Source organism: Salarias fasciatus, chromosome 8 (genome assembly GCF_902148845.1).
Source record: "Salarias fasciatus chromosome 8, fSalaFa1.1, whole genome shotgun sequence".
NCBI lineage: Eukaryota > Metazoa > Chordata > Actinopteri > Blenniiformes > Blenniidae > Salarias > Salarias fasciatus.
In genome coordinates, this window is record NC_043752.1 from 7,015,980 (window position 1) to 7,034,626 (window position 18,647).

At 44.8% G+C, this 18,647-nt stretch overlaps 1 protein-coding gene across 15 annotated transcripts in view; it reads right to left on the reverse strand.

Moving 5' to 3' along the window:
- Nucleotides 1–429: 429 nt before the first annotated feature.
- cacna1g (calcium channel, voltage-dependent, T type, alpha 1G subunit) overlaps nucleotides 430–18,647 on the reverse strand; it is a 239,695-nt gene continuing 221,477 nt past the window's right edge. For 11 of the 15 annotated variants that reach the window (XM_030097525.1, XM_030097518.1, XM_030097512.1 and 8 more), the window contains 9 exons: nucleotides 17,659–17,729; nucleotides 14,936–15,014; nucleotides 14,499–14,620; nucleotides 13,434–13,856; nucleotides 11,921–12,073; nucleotides 9,295–9,417; nucleotides 7,027–7,234; nucleotides 6,386–6,555; nucleotides 430–2,223 (listed from right to left, as the gene is read on the reverse strand). In XM_030097525.1, the coding sequence (XP_029953385.1) occupies nucleotides 1,198–2,223; nucleotides 6,386–6,555; nucleotides 7,027–7,234; nucleotides 9,295–9,417; nucleotides 11,921–12,073; nucleotides 13,434–13,856; nucleotides 14,499–14,620; nucleotides 14,936–15,014; nucleotides 17,659–17,729 (2,375 nt within the window). In that variant the 3' untranslated portion in view covers nucleotides 430–1,197. Of the gene's footprint in view, nucleotides 2,224–4,727; nucleotides 4,845–6,385; nucleotides 6,556–7,026; nucleotides 7,235–9,294; nucleotides 9,418–11,920; nucleotides 12,074–13,433; nucleotides 13,857–14,498; nucleotides 14,621–14,935; nucleotides 15,015–17,658; nucleotides 17,730–18,647 lie in introns of those variants that run through there. The other 4 variants (XM_030097523.1, XM_030097522.1, XM_030097524.1 and 1 more) reach the window with 3 other exon arrangements.

The following is an 18,647-nucleotide window of genomic DNA, read 5'->3' on the forward strand; positions in this document are numbered from 1 at the left end:
CACCAGGCAAATTGTAAACATTTTAAAGAAAACACTGTATTTTGTACCAGAAGATTTCATTAAAATTGGCTTTATGTTGAGATTGTATTATTATTCGTTTTCCATGGTAACTGTTTGGTTTTGTAGAAAATATATATACATTTTCATGATGTACTTACCGATGGTGTTGGTGGCTCTCTCTTCGTTCAGCTTTAAGAGCTACATATCTTTCACTGCTGCTCATTCATTGGCGAATTCTTCACATGAAATTTTAGAGTCAGGCTTTTCAAAAAACAGACAACTATGATTGATGTAAAACTCAGTTTTCTCTTCATTCAGTCAAGTCTCGTAACATTTCAGAGTTATCTGGAACAAAAAAAAAAATAAATTATGCTGTCACAAGTGCAACATCTCTCCCTTCAAACAATGAAATCACCACAATCTAATGTGTGTGCTTAAAAATCCAAGCTCAGTTTAATGACTCATTTTTTATATATATATATTTATATATTTATATATTATTCCTACAAATACATGGTTTTCAGCACTTTGAAAAACGTTCACTTTTCTCAGTAAACCAAGAAAGCTAGAAATATCCTACAGTGAAAAAGAAAGACAAAGACAAACCATTTTTGACAAAAAAAAAAAAAAAAGTCACAAAAGAGACATGAAAATAACAATCGAATGAAATTAAAAACAACATCCTGTACAAACACTATGGCCCAATAATTTAAGAAAATAGTGTCTCTAAAACGTTCATATTGCTTTTTACCTCCCACTGACCAGGTCCACCCAGTGCAGCACCAGTTCAGATGGCGGCCACAGGGGGCGCCAAATCCCAGGTGCTAATGTTCCCTCCGTGTGTCGGGGGGGAAAGGCGGGGGGGCTCGAGCCGTAGCCAGCGTCGTGTGGCCGTTGGTGGAAGAAAAAATGTTTGTGGTGTCACTTCTTCTCTGGTAGTTTTGGCAGTAACAATACAAAGACGAGGGATGGTCACACTACTACAGTACCGCACTCCTCATGAAACCAAGGATGTTTTCACTGTTTGTTGTAGTTTTACCATTATTACTTTCTACAGCATTATTACTAGAACTATCACCATCACAGACACACGGAGTGCATCATGTGTTTTTGTGTGTGTGGAGGGTTTGTCCAGCTGTCGATGTACGTGTTTGCGTGGTTTGTGTGTGTGGTGTTGTGTCCGTCGTCGGTCAGTGTTCAGTGCTCAGAGCTCGTCTTCTCAAAGGAAAAACTGGGGAGAGTTAATAGCTTAGGGTTGGCGCCGGGGTTCGGAGAGCCTCCTTCCTGCCCCGAACCGTCACCAACTCCCAGGTCAAAGGAGTCCTTGGAGTCACTGGAGGGCGCCCTCCTCCTCAGGCAGGTGTCCCTGCTGGGCAGAGGAGGGGGCATCCCTAACCCCGCCAGGCCCAGGCTCGGGTAGAGGCCGGACTGTGGCTCCGTCCCGTCGGGCGGGTCCACTGATATGCAGGGCGGGCTCATCTTCTTCTTGCGTCGGGGCGACGGCAGCGAGGTCTGGGCGGGGACCTGGCCGGGGATCTGCAGGCTGTCGGCCCGGGACACGAACCCGGAGGAGGTGGAGGCGGTGCTGCGCTGGGGGCTAGAGTCCGTGGAGGGGCACACCTCCACAGAGTGGCGCCGTGGGTCGTCCAGCCAGGAGTGGGGGCGTGGACGGGGCAGGAGAGCACTGCGTCCCTGCGTCTCGGCGCTGTGGAACCTCTTTAGCTGCCTCAAGCACGGACTCCGGCTCTCGGGGCAGCCCGCGTAGCTACCGTAGCCGCCGTTGCCGCTGCTGCTGCTGCTGTCCTCCGTGGCGATGTCGTCGCTGCCCACCAACCCGGCCCGTGTGATGAGGGACACCTCGCGGTCCTCGCAAGCCTCCTCCTGCTGGTGCGACCTAGCTGGTAATAGCGGAGGGGGCTCGGAGGGGGAGATGAGGCAGTGCCGGTCGTGCTGCTGGGTGTGCACGCTGCCGGGGCGCGGGGACGGTTTCGGGGAGGCGCCGGGGGTGGCGGGGACCAGGCAGAGCGCGGGCTGCTGATGGCGGTGGAGGTGGAGGTGGTGGGGGTGATGATGCTGGGAGCAGGAGGGGGAGGGGGAGGCGGAGGAGGAAGAGGAGGAGGTGGGGGACGGAGGGAGGCCCAGAGAGGCCACATTCACAAGTCCTTCACTGCTCTCTGCCCCGTCCGAACAGAGGGCCTCCTGAGAATCAGTAGACACTGCAGCCTGGAGAAGGGGTGGGGGGCAGGAGATGGAGGTACATGAGCAATGGTCGGGGGGGTAGGGGAGGGCCAGGGAGTCAGAGAGGATGAAAAGGGAGGAGACTAGTTAGTGTGAGGTGATGACGATGAGACGCAGCCGTCTGAGTCAAAGTTCACAGCGGAGCCAGCAAGTTCTCGCAGTCCTCAGTTCAACTCGGGACGACATTCTGAGAATTTACAGGTAAACCTGGCGCTCGTTCAGTATTCAGGAAGAAGGTTTGACAGGAGGGCTGGGTAATTAATGCCTGCAAGCTCCTTTCAATAATGCCGAGACGACATTATAAATTCAAATTTGCCTAAAATTATTATTGTCCCGTCACTTGAGCGTTCAAGCTTGCACCCCCGGCCGATTGATGTACTTGCGGGTTTTGATGTTCTCACAGCCGTCAGCTGAAGGGCAAAAGTTTCCTGCGCTCTCACTATGAAAGGGCGGCGAGTCGGTGGGGTTGTCTGAGGTACTGAGAGCTTCCGTCGGGGGACATGCAGTGGTCAGCAATACTGATTTAGGGTGCTCCTTTACAATGAGGGGGACATTGAAACAGTTGGGTTGCTCTTTTCAAAGCCATTGGACTGCAGTGTCCTCTGACGGAATCGGTAATTTCACCCCTCAGCACAGAGGAGCTGCTGGGCGACTGCTGCTCAATCCGTTTGTTTGCTTTATCGTGTGACTTTGGTGAAGTGACATCAAAGTCAGTGGAGCGTGGTGGTTTGGAAAGGAGCAAACAAGACAATGCAGCTCCTCATCTGTGACAAAACAGATTGGAGGCAATGTCCTAAATAAAGCTTACCCTTAAACTGTTATTGATTCCTTTTTAAAGACAACCTTAGGATTAATGCCAACCGACCCACGAAACAACAGTACAGTTTATCTCATGTAGATCTCTACATTTACAAGCATTTAAAGAGATTTTCTTCAAACTTGTTTGGTCATTATTGTTAGTTACATTTTATTGAGTTTTTTTTTTTTAATTTTTCCTAAATTACTTTGTTAGTTATTAATATTTGGACTTTTTTCTTTATAAAATTTGTTTTCCTTTAACATTTTCTGTCTTTCTTGTATTTACTATCTGCTGTTGCAAATTTTTAGTTTTTTGACATTCCTACTTTTTTCTTTTTAACCAACAGTTTACTTATTCCAATTCTGATCTGATTCAAGTCAAGATTGATCTCAACCCTGATTATTTTATTGCAATGTACTTTAAGACCACACTTTTAGGGTCGTCAATATCTTGGCCTTGGGATGGTCTGGTCTTGGTCCCGGCTCAGTCTCAGGTGGTCTAGATTACAACACTGGTCTATAGTATGTAATAGACGTAATAAAAAATTCTGGGAAAAAAAGAGAATATTTTCGATTATTGAGTTGTTTGAAAACATCTGGATGTAGGTTTTTATATAGAAGAATAAAAAAAAATGATTTTTTTTTTGTTAATTGTGAAAATACCTTTGATGTCTTGTTGTCCTGGCAGAGATTCATAATCGTCATTTCACTATATTTCAAAGTGACATTTGGGGGCATAAAACGAGACATTCCCGGCTGATGGACTTCAGGCTGACACAGTGAACTCTGAGCCAGACCATGTGACCCTCGGAGCATTCACACTGAACCCTGTACACTGTCCTCAGGGCGGGTCGTTTCCTTCCCCCCCCCTCCTTTGCACAGAACCATGTACAGGGTGTGAAGCCAGCCGGCCGAGGGGAAATCTTACATGAAGCCACTGTAGGAGAGGAAGGAGTTAGTAAGCACAGTGATCTCTAAGATGAGCACTTTCTCTCATCCCTCAGAGGAACTCTTTGAGCATTTAGCCGTGTTGCTGTTGGTCAAAATAAGACGTTCAATCGAGGGAGATGAGGAAACGAGAGGTCATGCATGGTGGAGTTTTGGAGCTCTGAATGGTGTCTGGATTTATGAGTGACGAGTGAGGAGGCGGCCTGATCGGTGTGACCGCAGAGCCCCCTGGTGGCGAGAGATTATCGCAGGCAGGCGGACCGGAGGCCAATCACCAGCCACAGCAATGCAACAGCAGGTACGAAACCCAAGGAGTGCACACCAGATGGAAGGATACAAAAAATAATCACCCTGTGTTTTTTTTTTTTCTTTTCATTTTTTTTGGTTTGTTTGTTATTAAGCAAAACCGACTCAAGTACCTGAAGCACTGTTAGCAAGTATGCACCATTTAAGCAAAAAGGTCTCTGGTGCTCATGACAATATGAGTAGAAAAAATTGCCAAAATGTTAACAATCCCCTGAGTTAAATAGGTTGTAGTATTTATATAGATTGAGTGCAATGCATTGTGGGTAATTGCTGCATTGCATCTTGCGTACAGCTTTCCATCAGAAGGTAAAAAGTTTGGTGTTAGAGATGGTCTGTGGCTGATGGTTAGCTGGATTTGGGTAAATGAAGGAAAGAGGAGGGAAGTGTGTGTGTGTGTGTGTGTGTGTGTGTGTGTGTGTGTGTGTGTGTGTGTGTGTGTGTGTGTGTGTCAGTTTGAAGATGACCATAGAGTCCAGTGGTATCGGGGTAGCTAGTGCGCCCTGATTTCAGAAGCAGGAGTGTCTGTGTTTGAGCAAGAGCTCGGGATCGGGCGGCTTTTGGGCCCAGCTGGGCTGAATCGGTCAGACGTTGAGGATGTATCGATCGATTCAACAGGAATAGCAGGAGGAGATGAAGAGAGAAAACAGGGAGGAAAACGAAACTGTTTAGGACGTGCAAGAAAAAAACTTTTCCAACCAATGAGTCAGGACATTTGGAAGCTCAGCACTTTTCTTTCATGGAAAAACAGTAAAACATATTTTCCTGCTGTTGTCAGGATTGCCACACACTCATGACCAATACTTTACTCAGTGTGTACTGCAAAATACAACCTTAAAAACTATCGTAAGTGCAAAAATATTAGTATGATCGCATCATTTCCAGCAGAATTTATAGCAGATGTTGTTTTGATCAAAAAAACAGAATCAGTGTAACTATTTAATTAAGTGAGTCGCATAAAACAGTCTGTCTGGTGTTAATTATCCTGTAATTAAACTAAATCTAATTAACACTCAGCTTAAAATGTTACTTTCCCAGTTAAGTCAAGCAGGTGCTCCTATCACATTCACTGAATGCTGAATAAGTGAAAATGCTGCTTGTGGATCCTCCAAAAACCTGTCTTGAAGCGCCACCTGGTGGATAAATCCAGTATAGCGCATTCAGTTCAGTGTCTTCTGTGTGAAGAAATCAAAGATCAAAGCTGTTTAGGGCACCAATTGAAAAGCAAGAGATCCCAGAGTGTAATTTAATCATGTATCAATATTCTGAAGTGATTGCAAAGATATAAAATGGTCTATTTACAACTCACAGTTTACATATTGCAGAATAATTTCTGGTATAAAAGAAACATGCTGATTTATTTCTTGCTGGCTTTTTCTACAAGACTCATTACATGCTACTGAGCATGTCAGTCTATCTAAAATATGCATTTTTTTTTTTTTACAGAAAAATAGTGGCTAATTTTTAAAAAAGTATTGGCCTTTTTCAGTTTTTTGAAAGCACTTGAAATACACAGTGGAACAAGTAGAAGAATAATAACAGGGCAAAATATACCAACAGAGGCATATATGTCAATGTTTAAAGGTGCTGTAGGCAGGATGGCGATTTGACCCATCTAAGATGGCGATTTGAAACCCAGCACAGCCAATCCTGTCCTGTTTTCTCTGACATCACGCCCTTACGCAAGTTAAGCCCCTCCCACAAGAACGTGCGACAAACGCCCCTCGACCAATCACGGTTAGAGTCTCATGGGCTCTTCTGATTGGTCAAAGATACCTGGAGCTGTCGAGATTCCTTTTCAGCTCAGAACAGAGACAGATGGAAACGCTGCGCCCTCGCGGTAGTGCAATTATGCTACACTCCTAAAGGATTATCAATGGATACTCTAACATTTAATCCAAAGAAAACACAGAAAAATTAGCACTGACTAGCAAAATCCTGCCTACAGCACCTTTAAAGAAACACTTTTGTTATTTATTATATTACTCTCACCAACACCTAAAGCGTTCTGAAAAGTTTTCCGTTTTCACTTGAAAGTGCTATTGTGGGCCTTCGGTTCTCAGGTACAGGATGAAAAAAGCTAGTGTGGGACTCTCACCTGTCTGCGGAGCGTGCGGCTGAACGTGTGCGTGCGTCTCGGAGGCGGCTGCCGCGGTATGCTCTCTGAGTCCGAGTGGCTGTGGGGGCTGATGGGTCTGAAGAGGTCTGTGGGGACGGTCAGCTGCTGGGAGAACTCCTCGGGCTGCGAGCGCACCGAGGTGCTAGAGCCTGAGGAGAGAACAGGAAAACGCACAGGAGTGTTATCCTCCGACAGTTCAGGCTAAATCAGGTTGGGAGTTGGAATTCTGTGCAAAATCTTCATTAAAGTCAAACGCAGCAATGATTACAATACTGGTAATCCAATTCTGATAGCCAGAGCCTGCTAATTAGGTTTTTTTTTTTTTTTTTAACCTACCTTTGGCCAATGTACACTGTATTCAATTCATAGTCCCAACTGATCCTAGCTAACAATGGGCACACCCTGAGCAGATTGCCAGCCCATCACAAGACACCAGATGTTCAGCAATATGCCCAGAAAGACAAAAATCTACATCTTTAACTATAACAGGTAGAACACAAATACTAAAGTCTAGCTTTACGTTGTGGGCTTAATTCTCCAGAAAGCCACATGACAGCATTTAATTAAAAAGAGCTTTGCTGTTCGATGTTAGTCATGAAAAACCAAATGTCCCGTGTTACCTGATGGGGCCCTGTTGGTCCCAAGTGAGCGCTGGGGCCCCTGCGACTGTGCTAAAAGCGGAGCCGGAGCCGGACACATGGGGCTGAGCGGCTGTGGCGGCAGAAACATGTAGCTGTCGTTGGGTAGGGAGTGCGTGCGTCCCACCGCGGGCTTCCTGACGCTCAGCAGGTTGACCTCCGGTGGCTCCTCGGGATCGAACTGATCTGTCTGCAGGGTGAGGCGGTGGGAGGAGGAGAGGAGCGTGAGGGTCCCGCTGGAACAATGAGGTCCTGGACTGATCTTTAAACACAAGCACTCTCCCACTCTCCAGACACACATCTCTCTAACATGTGAACAGAGAGGCAGTGATCGTCGGCATACACAGACAGGATCTTTGCATGTTGACTAGCACAGAGCTGCCACAGATCACAGAAAGCTCTCCAATTCATTTATTTTTTCCACTTTTTATTGCGACCCCCTCCCACGATCATGGAACTTTACATGCTTTGTGATTGTGTGTCAGCTACGACAGTGTCCTGCAGCTGGTTCCCACCCAGCCCCCCACCACTACAGAACCACTCATCATCGAGCTGCTGGAGCTCTTCACATACTTTTACAACCAACCCCATTAGCCAAACACACCACATCTCCCAGTGGAGCCAAAACTACGACACTGGAGGACGGAACAGAAGGAAGGCTTGACAGGAAAGGACTGTCGAGAAGAGACGCGGACCCACATGAAAAGCACAAAGGTAAAATGACAGAAAACTGAGGGAAAGAAGAAGAAGTAAGAGGAAGAAGTACAGGGAGAGAAAGAGAGTCTTAAAAAAAGGGGAGAAAACTGCAAACTGGCAGGCGAGGAGGCGCACTACTCTACTGGACTGGACTGGACTGGACTGGAAAGTCACACACACCAGGCTGGAAAGGTGGAATGAGAAAGAGAAACTTGGTGGACACATGGTTAGATTCACCAGGGTCTCATAAAGCCACCTGCACACCTCTGCCTCTTCACTCTTTTCTGTTCTTCCCGACACAAAGCCTCTTGTTGGTCTCCTTTGAGATGGCGCACAAAGAAATCACTGATCCAACCGGCTTGTTGTTGTCAGACCCAAGGTAACGGTGACCCCTTCTGATGAGGATCCTTACAGGCAGTAATGAGCCAAACTGGTGGTTAATTGTCCTCCGGCAACAGGTTGACATTCAATTCATTTTCACACTGACGTCAGAGCCCTGCTTGAAGTCGTACTGTCATATAGATTAAAAGCCACACTGCGAGGTGACACGTCCCATTGTGGGAAAATAATGGATCTGATCTTGGCAAAGAACACCGAGGTCTGGAATTATTGCTGTACGTCTTTCAGGTAAAAATATCTTCGACATTCATATTGCATCACTGAACAATTCAAACCAACTGGTTAAGTTAGTTTTCTGTCAAGAAGACAGCTCAATGAGCCACACGTTTGAGTCAAGTAAATATCCCCTTTTGTCATGTATAGTTTGAGAGGATGAATTTCCAGTTTTCTGTAAACTGAAGCTAATCTGAGGAATTCTCATCAGTACTTTGACTGCACGTTGTCACCCAGTGTACTGTAATCCTCACATATTGTCAGCTCTGCATTTGTTGTTGTTTGTGTCCAGTTATCATTGCACTGCTCAGGTGGATGTCTGTCACCTACGTGACACGTTGAGTTGAGTTTTTTCAGTCGCAAATGCAAAGTATGTGCAGTCGCTACACTGCTGTCAGAAATGGGACGGATCACCAGAGAACCAAAGAACAAAAACAGACAATGATAAAACAGCAACAAATGCAGAACGGCAAGCACAACCAAGAAAATCAAACCATGGGAACAATGTCCCACAATCCTTTGCTGCTACAGTACTGTGGACTCTGTGGCATGTATCACTAGCCAATAAAAGGATTTAGTGGAAAGATAACCTCGGCATCTTGTTGAGTTTTTAGAGACATGCGGTGCTGCTGAAGGCATGTTGATGTTGGTATCAAGATATTCAGGTTTTGTAGTGATTGGTGGGAGCGTTAAGTCAGGAAGTTCAAGATAAAGAAGATAGAGATGAGCTCAAACTTGTGTGAGGGGAGGGGCTGGGTAGCATCCAGTTGGTTGCCTTCCTCGCCAACCCAAGCCCAGTAAGTTACAGTTTGCGAGTGTAGCAGAGGTGACGGGGTGCCGGTGGCTTTAGAAGTGCCCTGGGAAAACAACAGTACACACTACTGCAGAGGGGAGGAGGGAGGTAGAAGGATGGAGAAAGAGAAAGTGAGCAACTGTCAGTACATTGCATTCCAGGCTGCTTAGAAAGAGGGGGTTAAAATCGTCGGGGGCCGAGTCGTCTGTCAGAGCTAGGGACCAGGATTTCTCAGAGGCCAGAGACAGAGCTTCCATCTCCGCTAGAGGGATCTAGGCAGGAAGAGACAATCGCTGGTGAGCAGAGAAAACACAGCGCAGCACTCCGTGTAGCACACAAATAAAGAGGACGTTACACAAAACCCTGCGGTTCACAGAAAAATACATGTTGGAAACGACAAGTAAAAAACTGGAAGCATGAAGCAGAGCGAAACGACAAGGGGAAGACAACATGGTGGCTGACCCTTTCCGTCTCAGTTACACACTTAAATCTGCATTGATATTTCATTTTAAGGTTACTTGAGGTAAAACTGTGACCACACACACACACACACGAGCACGCACACACAAATAGCACGCAGCCAGATGATTCAAAGAAGAAGGTAGAATTGATGAGACTATCACAGAAACAAACAAGAACATGAAGGACATAACTTTAATTTTAATACTCGTGAAATTTCTTCTTGGTGTAATTGGTTTGGTTTTTTGAATCTTGAGGTTTTGGTCAAAACTGTATTACTGTGAACAACAACAGCTACAGAACTGGAATATTTTTATTCACGGGCGGCATTTAATAACTGAATAGAAGTTAAAGTGATCATTTTTGAGTGGATCCCATCACAGCAAGAGGTACAGCTGATTCTGAACTAATGCGATCCTCGTTTTAATTGTTTTGTCCCGTGCCCATGCTGATCTAATACACGGTAACCATAAGACGTATTCCTGGTGCTTTGGTAAGCAGTCGTCACAACAGCCAAAAAATAAATAAATTAATTAATTAATTAATAAATAAATAAATAAATCACATGACAACATTCAAAGTGAAAATGAACAGTTTTTTGCGTTTTTTTTTTTTCCCCAAAAAGTTGCACTTTCAGTGGTTCTGAGCACCATTGCTGTGCTTAGACACCCAAAATGCAACAGAAGTTTTCTGTTTTCTCTTGACACATTGCGTGCATAGGGCCTCAATAAGACACCGGATATGGTGATATTATGGTGACAATACCTGAATACAACTGATCTGAACCATGTGGTGTGTTACTGAAAACGATTTACTGTTACATACTTGTGATGGTGACTTCACATTCCTGCTTCAGTCTTGAAGATTGCTTTTTTTTTTTTTTTTTTTTAAATATATATATATATATATATATATATATATATATATATATATATATATATATATATATATATATATATACATGTTGTGGAGCCGGTATAGATTCAGCCTTGCAGCAGTGTGACAGTGGGGAATTCATTCTGACATCCTCGTGGGCCATTGGTGCATTAAGCGACAGGGATTAAAACCCATTTGACAACATTTGTGCTAATGCATGACAATGAGAGAGGTGGCCCATGGTGTCTGACACTGACATCTCCAGCCCATTCAAAGCTTTTAGAAGATGGGTTCCTTTCTCTTTTTTTTTTTTTTTTGGCAATGCTAATGTAATTGTGCGAAATTTCCCCTCTGATGCAATTATCCAGTGATTCAGAGATCTATAGCTTTATAGATTCAGCCGGTCCCTCCAGCAGACTCGTGTGCAGAGGCGTGATGTGCCCGCTTCAGGATCGCTTTAGATGGGTTATCGCTCTTCTGGGACTGCCAGGCAGAGTAGGTAATCGTCCAATACATGAACGCACAAATGTGCCACACGCCCACGTACAGACACACAAACACTAACAGTGATTTGTGCCGGGGGGGGGGGGGGGGGGGGGGTGGATGAAGCAAGAAGTCTAAACAGGATGCTTTAAAAGAAACAAACCTGCAAAGCTTGAATGAATTGAAATGAATGAAAGAGGTGGGATGTGACTTACTGCACAGGGGTGGGGGTGTGCTGCGGGGTGGGGGGTGGGGGGTGGGGGGTGCCAGTACAGAAACGGTCATGCTGTAGGGCTGCTGTATATTTATTCACTGCACATGCTTTTCTTTTGCACTGAATTAAACGAGCTTTGAAGACATTTTCTTTGCGATGTTGTGTTTTACAGGCCTGAAATGACATCTGCTGCTTCAAAAGGAACATGTTGCGTATTTTGCTCTCTCTATAACAGCATGTTCCATCATTCTACTCTTGAAGTATTTTCCTTTCAACCTAAGCCTACTTCTGTGATTATTTCTCAAATCTATAATCAGACAACAAGTGCAAGTCTTGTCAAAATGTCTAAATACTGACATGGTTGGGTTGCCAGGGGATCTTCAATCTAAACTTTGAATTATGACTCTTTCTGGGAACAGATGAAGACTTGTCAACTTATTGCTTCAAATGTTAAAATTGTATGAAACATCAATCTTGCAAAACCATCTTGTTACCTATAGACGCTCAAGCTTCACAGTCCAGTGTCTTTTCGGACACCTCCTTGCTTAATACCCAAAAAGTCCAAACGATTTTACTTTAAGGCTCTATTTAAAGCATGGATATCAAACTCATTTCCGTTCAGGGGCCACATTCAGTCGAATTTGCTTTGAGAAGGTTCTTATTGCAGCCCTACGTGTTAAACCACTCAGAGGCATGGAATGGAGGAAGTGAACCGCCGGCAGGTGTTTCTGCAGATTATTGACCTTCTTGTCGGAGCTGTGCTTGCTGGGCTTGGGGGGCAGCGCGTAGTAGTGGCAGATAGAGCCGGACAGGTTGTCCATCAAACTCAACTCCCCCTCCATTGAACCCTGGATGACCAGGGACACCGAGTCAAACTGAGCTCTTCGCTGGACAAACTTGGATGATGCAGAGAAAGAAGACGTATAGAGGGAGTGAAAGAATGGGACAAAGACGGAGGGAAAGCGTAGAGAGAAGTTCAAACAGAGAGACATAAATAGATGTGGAAAGAATGGATGAGGAAAGAAAGAAGGGAGGAAAAACACAGTCGATAAGGTAGACCCAAACAGATATACAAACACAAATGACAGAAGAGACACATCCAAGTAGGAGGACTGCGTTACAGACCCAAAATTATTTCTAGCAATGGACAGTCGGCCCTTCGTTTGCTTCTGTTTTCGCCCACTGGGGGGCACTACAGCACTTCAGCACAGCATTGTTCTTCCATGCAGTTGCAGAGGCGAGTGTGGCTTAAACATCCCATGTTTTTGAAAGATGGATATCTTCTTAGCGGGGAAAGGGAACGATAGCGAGACCTCTATTTCCTATCCCCCGAAAGTTCCCTGCCGTCTGGAAATAGCTGTCGGAGTGAACAACAAGACCCTGCTGTCCAGCTTTCCCATGGCACTGTGACCTGTCTGCGACTGGCATGTCCTCTACAGGGACCAGCCACACACAGATACACACACACATACGCACACACAGACGAGGCCACAAATGCATACAGACTGTAAACTATCCTAATGTGGGTCAGCATGGGTCACATAGGATAAGAAATTAGCATAAAGTTGCATTTCTGGGTATTTTTGAAGTGATTTGTGGAAGATTTCCTGTATCGTAACCTGGAAGTTTATGCATCCATTTTAACACACAAACACAACCTTCCTGACTTAAATGCATCCACATATATATTTACTGGGTTTATGCCAGACTGCCCTGTGAATACAGCCTAATATAGTCATGTCTGCTTCAGTTTATTTATATATGAACTACAGTTATTATAATAAGAGGGGCAGTGCAGGAGGCAAAGAAATCTATTATTCTGGATATCATCTGGCGCGCTCCGCAATCCTCAGCGTGAGTTGGAGAGCTAAGTAATGGCTTGGACGGCAGTCTGGACTAATGGTTAGAGACACCGGGGTCGTCTGAGTGGCATCGCAGCTTGACCCTATGCCAGACGTGGCCTTGGAGCATCTGTCATGTCGTCCAGGAGGCTGCGTAGAGTTTAACAATCCGACCTGGACATTAACCTGCTGATCTGTGAATGGGAACTGAAAATCTACACCGATGTGATTACAGTCTTTCTCAGGGAATATTAAGTCACATATATGGTGCATGAAGTTATTGGATGTATCAAGAGGTCAGTAAAGTCCTTTGGTTCTGTCAAAATGTACAAATAAAATAAAAACTCATGAGCAGAAGACTCCTTTTGACATGACACTCACACACACACACCATAGAAGCTAAGAGATGACTTACCTCCAGCTGGGGCTCCAGATACGAAGGGGGCTCTGCTCTGATGCTGACAGAGTCTCTTGTGATATCAGCAGTGGGGGAGTCCATAGGACCGCCCCTTTCCTGCTCCATGTCCCCTCCCCCAGTGGACCTCCAAGGGGACCCCCCTGAACTGGACCGGTCCATGCCCAGCGCCAGGGGGTTGAGCTGGGGCGACCGGGCCGCCATGTCCCCCACATCCATCTGCAGCTCCAGCTCCAACTCCGCTTCCAGCTCCGCCTCCTCCTTGGCCTCCTTGTTGCTCTCCTCCAGGTGCTTCATCAGGACGGCGATCACCACGTTGACCAGGACGAACTGGGCGGTCAGGACGAAGGATACAAAGTAGATGGGGGAGACCACGGTGTTGTAGCAGGTGCTGGTGTCATGGGCGCAGTCCCTCAACGTGTCCTGGAGAGACGACAAGAGCCAGACGTCAGCAGGCAGCTGAAGCTTCAGCCGATCAGGGGAAGACCGCCACCACACGGCTTGAAGCATTTTTCACTTGTTCTTTGGTTGTCGGCATCTGATATGCACTGATTTTTTTTGCCACTAAGAGGAAAGCTAGCAGAAAGATGTGGCTGAGAATGACAAAAAAAAAAACCCTGAATACTGTGCACTGAGTGGAGGTTTAGTCATAATTACAAACCCATTTATCATTCCTTCACGATTGAAGTCATTGTCATTTGCTTTGTATTTTCTGCCACAGAAGAGCTTGGCGGCATGCAGTGGAGGAAAAAAAAACTGAGCATGATTTTGGTGAGACCTTTTACTAGATATGCACTGTCAAGGCCCCATTTCCAGAACATTTTCAAATGAAAATGGAAAAGTTTCGTTACAGCAATTTCACCATCTCTCATGACTTCCTTACTATTGTTGTGTTCTCAAAAGGTTGTGGAACTACTGTAGGAGTCTACATTTACATTCAGTGTCTGTGTGAACGATGCAAACAGGATTAGAAGGCAGACTGGGTGAAATTAAACCGGCAGATGAGAGATAAGCATCTCTTCTGCGCGCATTTGTTTGGGATCTTGTCAGCGGAGTGAGATTCACCTTCATGATACCGTTCCAGTTGTCGCCGGTGGAAACCCTGAAGAGCAGCAGAAATGCCATCCCGAAGTTTCGGAACGTAGCGTAGCGACCCAGACCTTCGCACGGGTGGAGCTCGTCGCAAACTGATTAGCCAAGCGGGGGAAGAGACAGAAGGGACGGCGAGACAGCGAATGAGAGATATTAAGATGGAAAGATAGCGACACTGGTGGCTTTTCGTCTGGCTGCACAATAAAACGATCATTACTGTGATACAATTTTATCTCTCCAAAAGCTGTAAGACACAATTAGATCAATAAGGTTTTTCAACAAAGCGTTCCAGAAAGCAATTAGGCTCAGATAGATAGAAACCCACAGAGGGGAGAATTAGGCGCTTGTTGCATGCTCAAAGCTCGGCCAGAGCTGCACGTGCAGCCGTACGTCTGCGGACCGGTTCTTACTTAAGTCGCCAAACAGTTCCACTCCAAGCGCTGCAAAGATGAAGAAGAGGAGCATGAAGAGAAGACCCAGATTGCCCACCTGCAGAGAGAAAACAGGAGGAGAGGGGGATTAGTCGGAGCAGAGCAGTCCCAGGCAAAACAAACCCACGAGGGGAAACAACAAACAGACGACTCCAGGGAGAGGGAAACAAAGAGACAGCGGAGGGACAGCAGAAAGTGCAAGCTGTGGTGAATGGCTGCAAAGCCACCCCCCGAAAGTAAAAATAACAGCAGCAGGTGAGGTCTGACAGGTGAGTGGATTGTTCAGCCCAAGAAATGGTTAATATTTGACGTGAATGCAAAGTTTTATCACGGATTTGTCGGTTGAAAAACAAAAATACTGACAAACAATCTTAAAACTAAACTAGCATGGGTAGAGTAAGTTTAAAGCTTCATCATTGATGGAATCATGAGGACAGATGGTAGAGGTACCGAACATGTAGAGAATTGTCAGGTTCAATCCCAGGGAAAAACAACAAACAAACAAAAAACAAGACCTATTTTCATATTTTCATCTGACAACTTTATGGACATGTAAATAACAGACTGCAGGCACAAGAAAGTCTTCAAAAAGCAGATTTTGTGTACTGTACTTGCATTGTGTTTCATCATTTCAAAGCGCCCTTCGGTAGTGGGAATGCAGAAACAGAACTATCACAGAAACTTTTATTCCTGAGGGAACCCTCTGGAAGCAGTTAACCTTAACCAAATCCCCAGAGCTGTGCAGCACCAGCGCTGCGCTGTGTCGAGCATCCGAGGCTCCAGTCCATGTTCAAGACAGGATTCTTGTTTCAAAGCAATAAAATGCTTTATCCACCCGGCTGCACGTGTAACAGTGAACATACACTGCAAGTTAATGTGACGTCCTTTGGGCCAGGTCATAAACTGAACAGTCATTGGTGTTCGTTATCAGTTAATGAGACAATGAGACAGAAACTTGGCTGAAATAGTTTCTGATCCATCCAGATGTCCAGACGCTCTCACTGCTGCACACAGCCCATTTAACAAATGACACTGAGAGAATGATCCTTTACATTTGCTGCCTGGATGCTGAAATGTGGTGTTGACCAGGTTGGAATAAAGGCAAGAAAAGAAAAATCCCACACTCTGGTTGACATGAGGTGATTTGGCTGATTTGTTTTTTTGTTGTTTTTTTTTTGTATAGGTTGCTTTGCTTCTGGTCTGGTTTCAAAAACCATATTTCCAAGAAACATTGCCAATATTTTTTACATGCAGATACAAGAAAGCAAAGGCTGAGGCATTTTTGACTGAGTAAGAGGATTTTGTGTGTCGAGGTGGGCTTCGGTCATGACAAACTGTCGGGCTTTCAGCACTCAATGCTAATCAGCATACTGCAACCTGCTTCCACCCCCAATAATGGGCTCGTTTACTGAGAACACTCCTGACAAGCTGCAGGAGAAATTACCATGGAATAACGCCCATGGTCACCGCCCAAACAACAACACCGGTGGGATGAAATGATATGAGGGAACATAATATTTCTTCATAAGTCTCGATTCAAACACTGCTGAATTTACTGAAACATGCAAACTCTGTCCCCCACAAATCCACCCAGCACCGTTCAAAACAAATCCTCCAACGACAGTCTCTCTCTCCGGCCTCTGCAGGAGGCCTGATAATGCAAATAAGGGTTTCTAATGTCAATCGAATCAAACATGAACTGAAAAACAAATGCTCCTGAGCCAGATGGGCTGGGATGTGTATCACCTCATGAATGGAAAGAGATGAGATACATCTGTGTCAATCCAGATTCGATCACTATTTGCTTAATGATATGCTTGTTTCTTTATTTTTTTACGGTTCACTTTTTTGGTTTCTAATATTTTGCTTGAGACACACGAGATGTCTAAAAATGTTCTCATTTATTCAGAAAAGAGGAAAATAAAAGCAACTGAATCAAGTCAACAAAGTGTCGTGTTCATGTGTCTCTGAAAGATGTTTCGCTCCTGATCCAACTGGCTTCATCCATTCATCAGCTCTTCCAAAGTACTCAACCAAGTCTATCTGATGAAGTTCTTATAATGGTAACGCTCATATGATATGCATCCACATAAATGGAATAAGAGTACGATCATAGTTCACCTGATGTTTAACCAGGAGAATGTAATCAGTAGAGAAAGGGATAGGCTGAATAGCAGCTTGTGAAACAGTGTTTTTTCATATTTAACCATTAAAATTCAACAGCAACGATGTCTATAGAGTACATCGGGACATTTAGGCCAAATGATAAGAAATATAAATTTGTAGGATGGGATAGGGGAGCCAAATACCCATCAAAATCTAATCAGTTCATCTTTGATTAAAATTATTTGAGATTTTGTGAGGAAATGTCTTCAAAACATTTCTAATCTTCTTCCAGGACTGAAGTGAAGTCAGGTTGGACCTGACCTTTCAACTTGGTCTACAGAAATCAATATCAGTTCATCTTAGAATATAATTTTAAGTCCACGACTCAGAATAATTTCAACTTCAGAAGATGGCTCAACACTTCTTCTTTCTAGTAAACCCAAACAATGAAACAGATCTAAAATCCATCAGTAACCATTTTGATCACTGATATGATCACTAGCAAAAGACAAAATTTGGCAATAACTACACCCATCAAGAGTCTAGAGAATAGGATGATTACTGAGTGGAAGTGGAGGTGATTGAGTTGAGTGTACCTGAGGCAGGGCTTGCATAACCGTATCCAGCAAAGCTCTCATCCCAACAGCCATCTTCAGAAGCTTCAGCACTGCGGACACAAACATACAGAGAGAGCATGAAAAATCCGCCTCACCAATATTAACATTTTCGGTCTTGCATAACAGAGCGGACACTTGTGCCATCACGGCTTGTGTGAAATTGGAAGGACACAACATTTTCTTCACTTAGCGTCTCATCCTGCAGACACAGACTCGCTTACAGTGAAGAACATTAGGCTTTCAGACGGCGTGATTGAGGTCGCGCCCTCCTGACTCACGGAAGTTGCTGTTATGTCAATCAGGTGCCGACGCAGATACAGCCGAGTCATGCTTACAGACGATATCTAATCTCCATACAGAGAGAGGCTGACGCAACAAGTGCTCCAACAGCCATGTGCATGCAAATTAAACATTAGTGTCAAATCCTTCACCTCGTGAACTTTTCCGTCATACTTTTGAATACGAATGAGTTTTAATAGGATACATAACATCTTAGACTCAAACTTAATCCTGTTGGAACCATTTAAATTAGTGTTAATATTCCTTCGGCTTTTAGGAAAAGTTCCACCTTCGGCACAGTTTTCAAAAAGTTGTGTTTTCAGTGACTCTGAGCAGTGTTGTCGAGCAAACAGTTTTCCATTTCATGTCATTGAGGCCGAAGACCAACTGAAACAGGAAAACCGTGCTCACTCTATTGTTTTTACTCACACGTTCTCCTTAAATTTGTGTGACTATTTGGATGATTTTTAATTCTATTAGGTGCTTTGAACCGACTGTAATTTGTAAAACACGGCTGCTTTGCAAACATTGAGGATCCCTTCTTGAATTTTTGTTCCGCCCCTGAGACTCTTCTGATTTCTGCATTTTCACGTGTTGCTTTCCTCACGAGCTCCCAGCCGTCCCGATACGTCTAACTGGCACGGAGGCACAGCAGGAAAACAAAACAAGGCTAATTAACATGGGATTAG